Below are 15,940 nucleotides of genomic sequence, written 5' to 3'. Positions count from 1 at the left end.
CTTATTTTGTTTATTTGCAGTCGCAGTTGTTTCTGTAAATGAAGAGAGGGAAAATGATTGAAGCTTATCACTGAAAACTGCTGTCATTTGCTATTTTCCTATTATTACAAGCAGTCATTTATTTCCATGTAATCAAGTCAAATACATTGTCAGAGTGTCTTAAGCAGATTAAAAGCAGGTCTTTGATGATTGGCATTAAAGTATAAGACCCTTTTAATCTTTCTTAACACTGCTGAATTAATTTAGACAGTTATTCACTCATAATTCAGCCTCTGATATATTCACTCAATCAATATTAATTTTCCATCTGACATTTGATAATGTCAAAATGTGGTCATAATAAAAGGAAAACTGCAAATACTAAAAAATCTAAAAAAGAAGATACCAGAAGTGTGCCAATCAAGCAGCAACTTAGAAGAAATTTAAAAATGGGTTTTGGATTAGTGGATAGAATGGAATCCAGGTGCAGGACTGTATTTATGGATGTAGTTTGCAGAATAATGACAGAAGTATGTTGCAAAGCTAACTCATTTTATTAAAGACGGTGAGATAGTAATAATGTGTGACACCAAAATTTTCACTGAGCTGTTATATTCCATGGCATCTTTCTGAAGGGAATATTGATTTGAGGTCTAAGGAAGAAAACAAGAGGTAATTGATAAGAGGGCAGAATCTCATTTCATATTGCTCATGATGGTTTGACCATTAAGCCATGTCAGTACTGCATGTAAAGATACACAGTATCAGCATGCTGGTCTCTGTTGAGAAGGATACAGCTCAATACCGTTCCTGCTTTTTTAACATAGCCATGTGCATGCATCATTTTCAGAAACTGGTCAATCAGCTACATATAATGAATGAAATATTTGCATTGTTTCTAATTCTGCATGTCTTTATGTTTATTATTTCTGTTATATATTGCCTGACAATGTACAACTATGAAATTGATTATTACAGAAGTAAGAATAATCATCTAGTGATGTACATCTAGCTGCAATAAATGACATTATATAGTAGAGATAATTAACATAATTATGCCCTATAGAAAATTTGTTGCTTTGGTATATGAGTATTATATTTTATTATATTAATGGGTAACACCATTTTAAACACCTACTTGATTAGTCTGTCCTAGTCAAACATTTTTTGCAAGAAAAATGGAGCTTAACTGCCTAGGGTAATATAATTCTCTCCTTTACAATTCCTGTGAATATTTCTCAGCTCTATAGCACTCCTCTGATCACCATTCTCCATGATCAATTGAGCATTATGCTAACTCTATTATTTCACAAAACAGAACCCTGACAGTTAAAGTGTGGGCTGCTGAATCACATTTTCCTTTCACCTTACAGGCTTGGGTTTGATTTACTTGTAATGTCATCACAGTGCAGGAAATCACCCTTGACTTATGGATTGTAATTCGCCCATTATTGGCATTTGATAACACACTCTACCTCTTGGACTTCAATCTCCCATGGAATCCCTGCCCCATCAATTTACTCTTATTAAGTGATTAAACTGATGTCATTCTGACTCTACACAGGACCTGTTGTGCCACTTAACCAAAGTCCATAGAAGGAAAACAATATCCTAGAAATACAGGTAACCTAAATAAGTGGTCATACAGTGCATTTCTCAGAGGTTAAGAACCAGCTGATAAACATTCACCATAATCAAATGGAGAGCGACGGGAGTAATTTAATAAAAGGAATGACTTCACCACTGGAGCTTCATTCCACTTTGATAAGTTTTTTTGTTGCCTTAACATTTTGTTGCATTTCCACTCCCCAATGTAGCCTTTCAGAATTAAATATACATTTAGTATCCCGCACTACATGAACTGGCATGCCACAGGTTAAAAACAGCTTCTTCACTCCAGTAGTATATTCCATATTTAACTTCCCAAATACTTTTACTTCAATAGAATCACACTTTAATTCCCATACTCTCCCTGCTTTTATCACTTCTAACAACTTTATTAGATAGCTTTAAACAAAACCTAGATCTGAAAACATTTCTGTGATGTGGGTATATTATCAACAAGCAAATCAGTTTAGGTGGCCTGCAGCAGTCAAAGTGAATGACCAGTTCTTACTGGACTGGAATCAAACACAAATCCTGGAGATGGTATTATATTGTTTTGCTTTATAAGCCACTAGAGATGGTACATCATTTGTATACCTGGAGGTTATGGTAGTCTCCATCATTCACAGGCGCTGTACAATGCTTAACCAGCAAAACCATTTCTATAAACCCATGAAAAGGGATATTGCAGCTTCAACATTTAGTTTATTTTTCACAGTTTGCAGACCTAACTAAGTTTGTAAAGTGCACGTTTGCTAAACATTGTAACATGCTTAAAGGTCATTTGACAAGGTTTTCTAACAGTAATCTGAACTTTTGTCGGGGCGGGATGGCTCTGTGTGTTCCTGTTTGTGTGAGGGTTTATCTGTTTTTATCCTCTTAACCATAAATTAAGCAAAGATCTTTTGGAAAAAGGAAGAAAAGAATATATATATATACACACACACATACATTTTTTGTGTCTGACTCCATTGAGGGTATGGCCAGCTTTAACTACTTGCTGATATATACATGGCATTTGGCATTTAATTTTATTGATATAAAGTAAAGTCGTTGGTCTGGACCAGTCAAAATGCTTGGTTCAAATCAAGCATTATAAGTAATGCAGTAAAGCGTATAATTTTAATACTGACAGCACACACAAAACACTGGAGGAACTCAGCAGGCCAAAGAGTACAGTTGAAGTTTTGGGCTAAGGTGTCGACTACTCTTTTCCATAGATGCTGCCTGGCCTGTTGAGTTCCTCCTGCATTTTGTGTGTGTTGCTTGGATTTCCAGCATCTGCAGATTTTCTCTTGTTTGGAATTTTGACACTGAAATGTAATTACGAAGAAAATCTATAGAACTAAACTATCTTTAATATTTCTTCATTTTGATAATGTAAGGGCAGGAAAAATAGGGGTTAACTGATGATGAAATAATACTCCTCTTTATTTGTTGGAATAAATAAAGGTATTTCATTTCTATTTTGTTGTCTTTGAAAATAGTGATAAGAAGAGTAATGACTAAACTCTTCTTGAACTTCCAGCTGGGTACAGGTATCTATTTTAACCGATATTTTGATGACAAATTTTGCCATTTTCATCAGGGATGATGCCTAGACATGTCTAGTCTAGTGGTACTTATACCCCATCGTCCGCCCCTCCTGATTGGCAATTCCTCATGAGATCAGGTTTCCGCTGCCCCACCTTTTTACAATCAAATTCCAGTTTCTACTTAGAGCGAGATCTTCGTCTTTGCTAAACTTCTTTTCCTCTAGTTTGTTTCAATGGCTTCCTTCGCCAGATGTACTCAAAAGCCATTAGTGTGGCAGAGCAGTTGTGTGCTGTGAAAGTCAGTCCTATGCCCATCGCAAAAGCAATATTCTGCTACCACCTATTTCTCCAGGTAACCTAAATGGATACACCTGCTGTGATTGGCTATTGCTAATTTCTACATGGAGGTCTTTGCTGAGAGGGCTCTGAGTTCATCACCCTTATGCCCAAAATGCTTCTTCAGATACCTCCATGACCCCTTTGTAGTGTGGCCTTGTGGACTCCAGCAATTCCAACAGCTCGATAACCATCTGAATTGTAACATCCAACCATTCAATTTTTGAAGGAGATGGAGAAGGATGGCTGCCTCTTGTCCATGGACATTCTAATATGACAGAAACCAGGCGATAATTTTGGACATAGTATCTATTGGAAACTCACTCATATGGACTTTTACCTCAACAATAACAGCCACCTTCATGCCTCTCAAAGTAAATCATTTTAAAATACTTTGAATAACCAAGCGAAAACTATTTCGGACCCAGAGGGTCTCCATGAGGAAATAAGATGGTTGTAGATGACATTCCTACAGAATGGCTATAAGGTGAAGGAAAAGGCTGATGAAAAGACCAGGAAACCTAACAATGAAGAGGAACCCATTGCTGCCCCCTGTCTTCCCTATATTTCCATGGTTTCTGGAAGGATTGCCAGGATCCTGAAGAAATACTGGATTAATACCATAAACAAACCCATAAGGAAACTCAAATCATAGCTTATGACGGTCAAACATGACCTGGGACTCAGGATAACTGGTACTTACATTCACAAACTATGGTGCTGCGCCAGTGGATTTTGGGACTACCTGGAGAAAAAAGCCATTGAGATAAAACTAGAGGAAAAGAATGTTAACAAAGATTAAAGCCTTGCTCTAAGTAAGAACTGGAATTTGATTGTAATCAAGGTGGGATAGCTGTAACCTGATTGGATGAGGACTAACCAATCAGGAGGGATGGAAAACGGGGATATAAATACCACCACACTAGACATGCCCAGGCATCATCCCTGATGAAGATGGCAGAGTTTGTCATGAAACACTTAAAATCAATACTTATAGTCAGCTAAAAGCCCAAGAAAAATTTATTCATCATGTACGTCAGGAAAGCACTAGTTCCTTTTTCAGAAGAATAAATGATTTCAACTGGAGAACATAAAGGCAGTGTAGAATATACCGTACTAATGATTTTTCTGCTGTCTATTTTGTCCCAAAGCTCAATTTAATACATATATTAAAAAAACTAAATATGTACTACAAATTGGTAATGATTAATCTAATGATAGTTTACCCAGTTATGTTTCAATGTTTACTGTTTTTGCTACTAATCTATAAAGGTTCCATCAGTCTGATAGATCTATACTCAAATTTGATTTGCATCAAACTATAAATAAAAGATACAGGGATGTACCTCTTTTTTAATCTTGTTTTGTTTAGTAATATCACACCATCTTCACACTTATCACTTAACTGATAGCAATTGAGTTATGATGGATTATTATCCATTTTAAATGAACAATTAATTGTACTACTAATAATGTTCACCAAAAAGTATTTATCTATACTTCTGATAATAAATTTGGAAAACAAGATTACAAAATCAAAGCTGACTTGTATTATTAAAATTTTTACACAATATTAGCAACAAACTCATAAAATACATGTATAATTTTCCTCTGGCTAAGACTTCAGAAGTAGCGTCAATCTAATAAATAAATATTTCCTTTGTGTTGATAAGTAGCAAAGGAACATCTCTTTCCCTCAAAGCAAAGCATTTGCTGCTAATTTTATCTATTATAATCTCTAGTTCATACTGCTTAGGATAGAGAAGAAAGAATACCTGAAAAATTGGAGTTTATCTAAGTTAAGTTTTGAAATTGGAATAATTCTATGGCCCTGGAAAACTAAAATAACCTACTGGATTCACTATGATTTATTGCACGATATTTGTGGTTTAGTGGATAAATGGCAGATGTGCTTTTGTAGTTATTACGTTAAAATATTAAGTATGCAATATGTATAGATAAAGCTGAAAGTAAAAAGAGTAAAAGAAAATGGTATTTTTCTTGATTCAACAACGTATAATCTCCACCTTGTCACATGTCCTTTAACTATTCACTCTAATGCAATTGAACAGAGGTCTAGAGGGGTTTATTCTCTTTGCATGTGCTTTCCCTAGACTTTGGCTGCCCTTACAAGAAATTCAATAAACCTGCTTCCAAACCACCTTGCACAAGCTTTGCATGTCCAGTCTGGGCCTGAGGAAATTAACAAGCGAATAGAACATACCATCGACTTAAGGAGTGGGGATAAATTAAGAAGAGAGCATATCAAGCCTTTCTCTCTGATGTTTAAAGACTCCAGCCTGGAGGAAAAGGTAGCTGGGCCACAAATACACATTTTGGCAGCATTAGCAAAAAGGACACATTAAATGATGCCAAAGATATAAAACCTTTAACAGAAAACGATGCAATTACAATTTTTGAAATTTTAAGAGTAACAGCTTATATTATTATATACCTTTCCTGTGATGAAGCTTTATACTGGCTAATAAAATGAATAGAGACATTATTAAACTATGAAAGGAAAACTCATTTAAAGAAAAGGTTGTTAATCAAAACATTATAGTTTTATAGTTCATCCATTGATTTGGTTAAGTATCGAACTTTAAAAATTTGAAAACACTCTCTGTAAAGTAAGTAGCACCAATAATACCATTAGAAACTCAATAGATTTTCTTTGAATTGGCACTGGCCATCCTGATAGGCAAAATCTTGCTAATTTCCCAGATCTCCCATAGAGCAGATAATCACTGCAAAGCACTGAGATTCATAAGAATCTGACCTGTTGATGTTTGTGCTTCTTTCTTACAGTATTCACAGATGCGAGATGAAGTTTTCAAGTCAAACCTGGTGTGTGCTTTTATTGTTCTAATATTTATCACAGCAATACAAAGTTTACTTCCTATATCAAGGTAAGTATTAAAAATTGCCCTTGCACTTGAAAGATCAATTGTGTATCTTTTAACCCTGTTTTGTACTACGGTATTGGATGTTTCATGTTAGGCAACATGACATCTGGAAGCAGGATTTATTATTCGCTTACTTTCACATTGTGCAGCAGCAAATTTATTTAAGCCAGATTTTGCATTAGGAAAATGGAAACAAGCACAAGCAAACAGTATTTCAGTAGAGAAGGAGAAAGTGATCTACAGACAAAAGGAACTGTCAAGGTGAAACATTTTGATAACAATGAATGTATAGAGGAATTGAACTAATAACATAGATTTCTTATAACGTGCTGTCAAATTAATAAATTTGCAAGTGTTAGAGAAATGCTAAAGGATATTGACATTGCACTATAAATAGATCTACATGCTGTTGTGTTGGACTAGATCTGGGAGGTATTCAAATAGAATAATCTCTGAACAAATCTCTGAAGCCTTGTCAAATCCAGTCAAGAATGCTGGTGACTAATTAGTGAAGTAATTGAATGAGACATTGCCAAGTCTTCACTTCCTCAACACTAGTTCAGCCCAGTATCTGAACCTAAATTACAAGATTGAAATGTTAAGATTACAGTAGCACTCATATCTCAATTTGTTCATTTCAAATGGCTTTAAAAAGTAACTAAACAAAACAAACCAAACAAACAAACTGGAGCAGAAATAGGCCAATCAGCCCATCAAGTCTGTTTTGCCATTCCATCATGGCTGATTTGTTATCCCTCTCAATCCCATTCTCCTGCCTTATCCCCATAAACTATGATTCCCTGACCAACCAAAAACCTATCAACCTCTGCTTTAGATATACCCAATGCTTGGCCTCCACAGCTGACTGTGGCAATGAATTCCACAGATTCCTTGCTAAAGAAATTACTCCCTATCTCTGTTCTCAAGATATTGTCCTATTCTGAGGCTGTGCCCACTGGTCCTAGACTCTCAATTATAGGAAACATCCTCTCCACATCTACCTCTATTGAAGCCTTTGAATATTGAATAGGTTTCAATGAGACCCCCCCCCCCCATTCTTCTAAACTCCAGTGAGTACAGGGCCAGAGTTATCAAACTCTCCACATACCTTAGTCCTCTGATTCCTGGAATCATTCTCATGAATCTCCTTCAGGACCAACTCCAATGCCAACACATCCCAAAGCAGCCCACAATACTCCAAATGTGGGCTGATCAATGCTTTACAAAGCCTCAGTTTTTATATTCTAGCCCTCTCCAAATGAATGCTAGCATTGCATTTGTCTTCCTTACTACTGACCGAGCATGCATGATAATCTTTAGGGAATCCTGCATGTGAGCTCCCAATTTCCCTCAGATTTTTGAATTTTCTCCCCATTTAGAAAATAGTCTATGCCTTTATTCCTTCTACCAAAGTGCATGAATATACACTTTCCTATACTATATTCCATCTGACATTTCTTTGCCCCTTCTTTGAATCTATCTAAGTCTTTCTGCAGATTCCCTGCCTCCTCAACACTACTTGTGCTTCCACCTATCTTTACACTGTCCACAAACTTGGCCACAAAACCATCAATTCTATCAACCAAGTTATTGACATATAACATGACAATAAGTGTTCCCAACATTAACACACCAAACACTGCAGAACACCAGTAGTCACAGGTAGCTAGCCAGCAAGAGCCTCCTTTATTCCCACTGTTTGTCTCTTGTCAGTCAGCCAATCTTTTATTCATGCTAGTATCTTTCCTGTAATACCAAGGGCTCTCATCTGGTTAAGCAGCCTCATGTGTGGCTCCTTGTCAAAATCTAAGCAAACAACGTTCACTGACTCTCCTTTGTCTCTCCTGCTTGTTATTTCTTTAAAGAATTCCAACAGATTTGTCAGGCAAAGTTTCTCCTTAAGGAAACTATGTTGACTTCGGGCCATGTTATTCTGTTCCTCCAAGCTCCCTGAGACCTCATCTTTAATAATGGACTCCAATATCTTCCGAACCACTGAGGTCAGGCTAACTGACCTATAATGTCCTTCCTTCTGCCCCCCCCCCCCCCCCCACCGAAGAGTGGTGTAACATTTTCAATTTTCCAGATTCTAGTGATTCTTGAAAGATCATTACTGCTGCCTCCACAATCTCTTCAGCCACCTCTTTCAAAGCCAAGGGGTGTAGTCCATCTGGTGCAGGTGAATTAACTACATGCAGACTTTTCAGCTTAGCCTTGTCCTTAGTAATAGCAACTACACTCACTTCTGCCCCGAACACTCACAAATTTCTGGCATACTTCTACTGTTTTCCACAGTCAAGACTGACATAAGATTCTCATTCAGTTCACGTGCTATTTCTTTGTTCCCCACTACCACCTCTCCAGCATAATTTTCAGCAATCCAATATCCACCTCTCACCTCAGTTGTACTCTTTATATATCTGAAAAATCTGTTGGTTTCTCCTTTTATATTATTGGCTATCTTAATTTCATATTTCATATTTTCTCTCCTAATGGCTTTTTTAGTTGCTTTCTGTTGGTTTTTAAAAGCTTCCCCATCCTCTAACTATCCACTATTTTTGCTATATTATATGCCCTCTCTTTTTACTTGTATGCTGTCTTTGATTTCCCTTGCCAGCTACAGTTGCCTCATCCTCCCTTTAGAATACAGAGGATTCTGGTTAATTGGGACATATTTAGGACTAGTACATTTTGGCCCAGTTAAGCAGCTGCCTCAATGAGCCAAAGTTACATGAAAATAATTAAACAAATTTTATATTTCAATGAAATACAGAACAAATTAGAACACTATCAGTACTATTACAGTTCTATAATACTGTGTATTAGTTCCTAATAGTTCATCCAGTGTACACTGTCGTGTTCTTTTAATTGACTGTAAATGAACAAAATCAGTGAAGGCACCTAGTGTAGGCAGTGGACTGCCTTCAGGCAATGCTATTGACAACTGCATCCTCCAAATCCTTATGTTTTTGTAACAAACAAGATGATTGTTCATACCTACGAATTTGTCATAGTTCCACACTTTTGAAGTAGTGAAGTCATTCCTTTTTCACTTCCTGCCATGTCTGGCATCTACAAGTCTTAATGCTTGTAACCACAGTAAACAGAACAGTTCTGAATTGTCTTACTGCTTATTTCTTGCCAACTGTCACTGAGAAAAAAATGCTGCTCTTTTTTAACACAAGCACATACAACTGATGGTATTTAAAAATTGTTCACCCTAAGCACGGTGTAGTGATCACACAAAAGCACACATCTTTGGTGCTGTTTGGCAACAGTCTCCTGCCCCAATTAAGCAGTATGAAGAAGAAGAAGAAGAAGAAAGCCCTCAACTCTGAGTGGAGTCATCAGGACGCCGTCGTGACACCGTTTTTTAAAGCAGGCTTTCTTGTTTTTACGAGACCGAGTTGCCAGCTCGACGCTCAACCCAGCACGGATGGAAAGCATGCAAGGGAGCCGGCTGGACTTGAACTCGGGAGCCTTCGCTCCAAAGTCCGGCACTGATGCCACTATGCCAACAGCCAGCTAATTAAGCAGTATAGTGTCCCAAATAAACGAGGGGAATCCTGGCTATTTTCTCAATTAGTTTTCATTCTTTAAAAGTTGTCTCAAATAAGTGGCTGCCCTGATTAACTGATGGCCCAATTAACCAGAATCTACTGTACTTCTTCATCTTTGGGATGTATCTATCCTACACCTTCCAAGTTACTACCAGAAGCTCCAGACATTGCTATTCTGCCATCATCCCTGCTAGTGTCCACTTCCAATCAACTTTGGCCAGCTCCTCTCTCATGTCTCTGTAATTCCCTTTACTCCACTGTAATATTGATACATCTGACTTTAGCTTCTCCCTTTCAAACTGCAGGGTGAATTCTATCATATTATGATCACTCACTGTAAAAGGGACTTAAGGTTCCTTTACCTTAAGCTCGCCAAGGTAAATAACTTTAAATAATTTTATTACTCAATTTGTTTTCAATATGTGGAGATTGCTGACAAGGTCAGTATTTCTTACCCGTTCCTATTTGTCCTTGAGATGATGGTGAGCCATACCCTTGAACTTCTACAGTTGTGGTAAGGTCTGGTGTTCAGATCCAATGAGGTTTAAGGCTGGAGAAGGGAATCTGAAGTTGGTGATGGTCCCATGCACTCACTGTCCTTTTCTTTTTGCTGTAATATATGCACACCAAGACAGCTTAGTCAGTTCATCAACCTGTTCTTCTTCAGCTGTGATCAGGCAGCATTTCAGCTCCAATTGTCATCAAAGCCTTAATTTTACAAGAGACATCAAAAGGAGCAACATAACAGTAGAATTCCACATTGTAGAGGGAAGCAGAGCTTTGACAAGGCTGAGGTCAAAAGGAAAATAATTCAGTCATTGAAGTCTTATGTTCCCAAACAGCTTCTCCTAGTGGAATCTTCAAAATACAGGGAAAATTTTACAGGAGTTTACACATTGGTGGAGAGAGAAACAGGCATAATATTTCATGTCAATGACTTTTCATCAGAACTGCTTATTTTCTGCTTTATATCAAAACTGGTTGAATTTATTGCCATTTACACAAATGCATGTATATATAGGTGCAATGAAAAAACATAATTGCAACAGCATCACTGTCACTTAGAATCATATAAGCAACATTCACAAAAAGCATAAACACTAGTTTTACAAGAAAGAACACTATTAAAACAAAAAATATCAATTTCAGTTCAATGTGTAAAATTTCTGGTTAGCATTTCTGTCAGGAGGCTAGCAAATTTGCCATTCTGATGCAAGCAACAGGAATTATAAATAGTGAGTTCATGAAATAGATAAGAGATGACATTAAAATGTATAAATGCATTAGCTTCAGTTTGAAGTATTAAATCATTGCTGCCTGGTGCACTCATGCCAATTCGCAATCTGAGATTATCTGGTTTTTTCATGGCTCCCATGCGCAGTTGTACCTAGACTTATAACGGATTGGGGAAAACAAATGCAACAGAAGGATGTGGAGGGCATAGCAGCACAAAATATTATGATGACAGAACGTATATTTAAATACTTTTGAAAGCATTTTCCTTTATTGCCTATAAATTGTGTAGCAGAGTATTCCAATTTTCAAGCTACATGTGTACCCTTGAAAGAAGTAAGCAAACACCTAGGCCATGCAGTTGAGATTGCAAACAAAAAGACAAGAATTTGATCAGGAATGATAACATTAATTCAGTTAACTGAGAATAAAGATACCATGCTCCTACCCAGTGAAAATGTGAAAGGCAAGCCCACTACTTTTGTTTCCCCCAATCTGTTATAACTCTAGGTACAGGCAGAAAGGGAAGGGGTGGCCACTAGACAGCGTAGCAGTAGGCAGGTAGTGCAGGAGTCCCCTGGGGTCATCTCCCTCCTAAACAGATATACTGTTTTGGATACTGTTGGGGGAGATGTCTCATCAGGGGAAGGCAGCAGCAGCCGAGTTCATTGCACCATGGGTGGCTCTGTGGCACAGGAGGGAAGGAAAAGGATTGGAAGAGCTATAGTGATAGGGGATTCGATTGTAAGGGGAATAGATAGGCGTCTCTACGGCCGCAAACGAGACTCCAGGATGGTATGTTGCCTCCCTGATGCAACGGTCAAGGATGTCTCTGAGTGGCTGCAGGACATTCTGGAATGGGAGGGTGAACAGCCAGTGGTCGTGGTGCACATAGGTACCAACGATATAGGTAAAAAACAGGATGAGATCCTACAAGGTGAATTTAAGGAGTTAGGAGATAAACTAAAAAGTAGGACCACAAAGGTGATAATCTCTGGATTACTACCAGTGCCACGTGCTAGTCAGAGTAGAAATAGGAGGATATTTCAGATGAATACATGGCTTGAAAAATGGTGCAAGGGGGAGGGATTCAAATTTCTGGAGCTTTGGAACCAGTTCTGGGGGAGGTGGGACCGGTATAAACAGGATGGCCTGCACCTGGGCTAGACTGGGACCAATGTCCTAGGGGGAGTGTTTGCTACTGCTGTTCAGGAGGCTTTAAACTCATGTGGCAGGGGGATGGGAACAAGTGCAGAGAGACAGAGGGGTGTAAAATGAGGGTAGAAGCAAAAAGTAGTAAGGTGAAAAGTAAAAGTGGCAGGCAGGCAAATCCAGGGCAAAAAGCAAAAAGACACACTTTTCAACATAATTGTGTAAGGGCTAAGAGTGTTGTAAAAAAAAGCCTGAAGGCTTTGTATGTCAATGTGAGGAACATTCATAACAAGGTGGATGAATTGAATGTGCAGATAGTTATTAATGAATATGATATAGTTGGGATCACAGAGACATGGCTCCAGGGTGACCAAGGATGGGAGCTCAACATCCAGGGATATTCAATATTCAGGAGGGATAGACAGGAAAGAAAAGGAGATAGGGTAGCATTGCTGGTTAGAGAGGAGATTAATGCATTAGAAAGGAAGGACATTAGCCTGGAGGATGTGGAATCGATATGGGTAGAGCTGCATAACACTGGTGGGACTTGTGTACAGGCCACCTAACAGTAGTAGTGAGGTTGGGGATGGCATTAAACAGGAAATTAGAAATGCGTGCAATAAAGGAACAGTAGTTATAATGGGTGACTTCAATCTACATATAGATTGGGTGAATCAAATTGGTAAGGGTGCTGAGGAAGAGGATTTCTTGGAATGTATGAGGGATGGTTTTCTGAACCAACATGTTGAGGGTATTGAGCGATGAGGAAGGGTTAATTAGCAATCTTGTCGTGCAAGGCCCCTTGGGTAAGAGTGACCATAATATGGTGGAATTCTTCATTAAGATGGAGAGTGAAATAGTTAATTCAGAAACAAAGGTTCTGAACTTAAAGAAGGGTAACTTTGAAGGTATGAGATGTAAATTAGCTAAGATAGACTGGCAAATGATACTTAAAGGGTTGACAGTGGATATGCAATGGCAAGCATTTAAAGATCGCATGGATGAACTACAACAATTGTTCATCCCAGTTTGGCAAAAGAATAAACCAGGGAAGGTAGTGCACCCATGGCTGACAAGGGAAATTAGGTATAGTATCAAGTCCAAAGAAGAAACATATAAATTAGCAAAAAAAAGCAGCACACCTGAGGACTGGGAGAAATTCAGAGACCAGCAGAGGAGGACAAAGGGCTTAATTAGGAAAGGGAAAAAAGATTATGAGAGAAAGCTGGCAGGGAACATAAAAACTGACTGTAAAAGCTTTTATAGATACGTGAAAAGAAAAAGATTGGTCAAGACAAATGTAGGACCTTTACAGTCAGAAACAGGTGAATTGATCATAGGGAACAAAGACATGGCAGACCAATTGAATAACTACTTTGGTTCTGTCTTCATTAAGGAGGACATAAATAATCTTTCGAAAATAGTAAGGGACCGAGGGTCTAGTGAGATGGAGGAACTGAGGGAAATACATGTTAGTAGGGAAGTGGTGTTAGGTTAATTGAAGGGATTAAAGGCAGATAAAACCCCAGGGCCAGATGGTCTGCATCCCAGCATGTTTAGGGAAGTAGCCCAAGAAATAGTGGATGCATTAGTGAAAATTTTTCAAAACTCCTTAGATTCTGGATTAGTTCCTGAGGATTGGAGGGTGGCTAATGTAACCCCACTTTTTAAAAAAGGAGGGAGAGAGAAACCGGGGAATTATAGACCGGTTAGTCTGACATCGGTGGTGGGGAAAATGCTAGAGTCGGTTATCAAAGATGTGATAACAGCACATTTGGAAAGAGGTGAAACCATCGGACAAAGTCAGCATGGATTTGTGAAAGGAAAATCATGTCTGACGAATCTTATAGAATTTTTTGAAGATGTAACTAGTAGAGTGGATCGGGGAGAGCCAGTGGGTGTGGTATATTTAGATTTTCAAAAGGCTTTTGCCAAGGTCCCACACAGGAGATTAGTGTGCAAACTTAAAGCACACGGTATTGGGGATATGGTATTGATGTGGATAGAGAATTGGTTGGCAGACAGGAAGCAAAGAGTGGGAGTAAATGGGACCTTTTCAGAATGGCAGGCAGTGACTAGTGGGGTACCGCAAGGCTCAGTGCTGGGACCCCAGTTGTTTACAATATATATTAATGATTTAGACGAGGGAATTAAATGCAGCATCTTCAAGTTTGCGGATGACACAAAACTGGGTGGAACTGTTAGCTGTGAGGAGGATGCTAAGAGGATGCAGGGTGACTTGGATAGGTTAAGGTGAGTGGGCAAATTCAAGGCAGATGCAATTTAATGTGGATAAATGTGAGGTTATCCACTTTGGTTGCAAGAACAGGAAAACAGATTATTATCTCAACGGTGGCCGATTAGGAAAAGGGGAGTTGCAACAAGACCTGGGTGTCATTGTACACCAGTCATTGAAGGTGGGCATGCAGGTACAGCAGGCGGTGAAAAAGGCGAATGGTATGTTGGCATTCATAGCAAAAGGATTTGAGTACAGGAGCAGGGAGGTTCTACTGCAGTTGTACAAGGCCTTGGTGAGACCTCACCTAGAATATTGTGTGCAGTTTTGGTCCCCTAATCTGAGGAAAGACATTCTTGCCATAGAGGGAGTACAGAGAAGGTTCACCAAATTGATTCCTGGGATGGCAGGACTTTCATATGAAGAAAGACTGGATCGACTAGGCTTATACTCACTGGAATTTAGAAGACTGAGGGGGGATCTTATTGAAACTTATAAAATTCTAAAGGGATTGGACAGGCTAGATGCAGGAAGATTGTTTCCGATGTTGGGGAAGTCCAGAACAAGGGGTCACAGTTTAAGGATAAAGGGGAAGCCTTTTAGCACCGAGATGAGGAAAAACTTCTTCACACAGAGAGTGGTGAATCTGTGGAATTCTCTGCCACAGGAAACAGTTGAAGCTGGTTCATTGGCTATATTTAAGAGGAAGTTAGATATGGCCCTTGTGGCTAAAGGGATCAGGGGTAATGGAGAGAAAGCAGGTACAGGGTTCTGAGTTGGATGATCAGCCATGATCATACTGAATGGTGGTGCAGGCTCGAAGGTCCAAGTGGCCTACTCCTGCACCTATTTTCTATGTTTCTATGTTTCTACTTTTCTTCTGTTTCTGCAGTGAAAAGTATAGCACATCATGCCATATTATCAGGCCAGCTGAACAACTCCTGAGGCGGCTTTCTGGATTAATTATTCATTTAACAAAAGCAGGATTATGGGGAGTGATAGTTTACATGTATGCAGTTAAACAAAGTAATTGTACTATGTTTTCTCCATAGAATGATGCCAATGGTGATCCAGTTTACCATTTTGATCATGTTGCATGCTGCACTGGTATTAATTACTACAGCAGAGGATTACAAATGTCTGCCATTAGTTCTTCGAAAATCATGCTGCTGGATCAACGAAAACAATTTCGCAAGGAATGTCATCATATTCGCCTCCATTTTGATAAACTTTCTTGGTGCTATAATAAATATAGTACGTATTACATTGTTTTCCGCTATTTTAGTAAGCTTTGGCTTCATAAATTATCAATACTGTTTTCAATATAAAACCACTGGACGTCATGCAGTTTTAAATGCTGTTATACTCCATTCTGCTCTCCAACCTTCAAGCAAATAG

General features: G+C 38.5%; 1 protein-coding gene across 3 annotated transcripts in view; it reads left to right on the top strand.

Annotated features, from left to right (window-relative positions):
* Positions 1–15,940, top strand: part of adcy8 (adenylate cyclase 8 (brain)) — a 129,668-nt gene that overhangs the window by 63,047 nt on the left and 50,681 nt on the right. For all 3 annotated transcript variants that reach the window (XM_059980008.1, XM_059980017.1, XM_059980001.1), the window contains exons 8-10: positions 5,570–5,767; positions 6,264–6,364; positions 15,595–15,796. In XM_059980008.1, coding sequence (XP_059835991.1) covers positions 5,570–5,767; positions 6,264–6,364; positions 15,595–15,796 — 501 coding nt within the window. The remainder of the gene's footprint in view (positions 1–5,569; positions 5,768–6,263; positions 6,365–15,594; positions 15,797–15,940) is intronic.

Source organism: Hypanus sabinus, chromosome 1 (genome assembly GCF_030144855.1).
Source record: "Hypanus sabinus isolate sHypSab1 chromosome 1, sHypSab1.hap1, whole genome shotgun sequence".
In the NCBI taxonomy this organism is placed as follows: Eukaryota; Metazoa; Chordata; class Chondrichthyes; order Myliobatiformes; family Dasyatidae; genus Hypanus; species Hypanus sabinus.
This window is presented reverse-complemented; position numbering and strand designations above follow the sequence as displayed.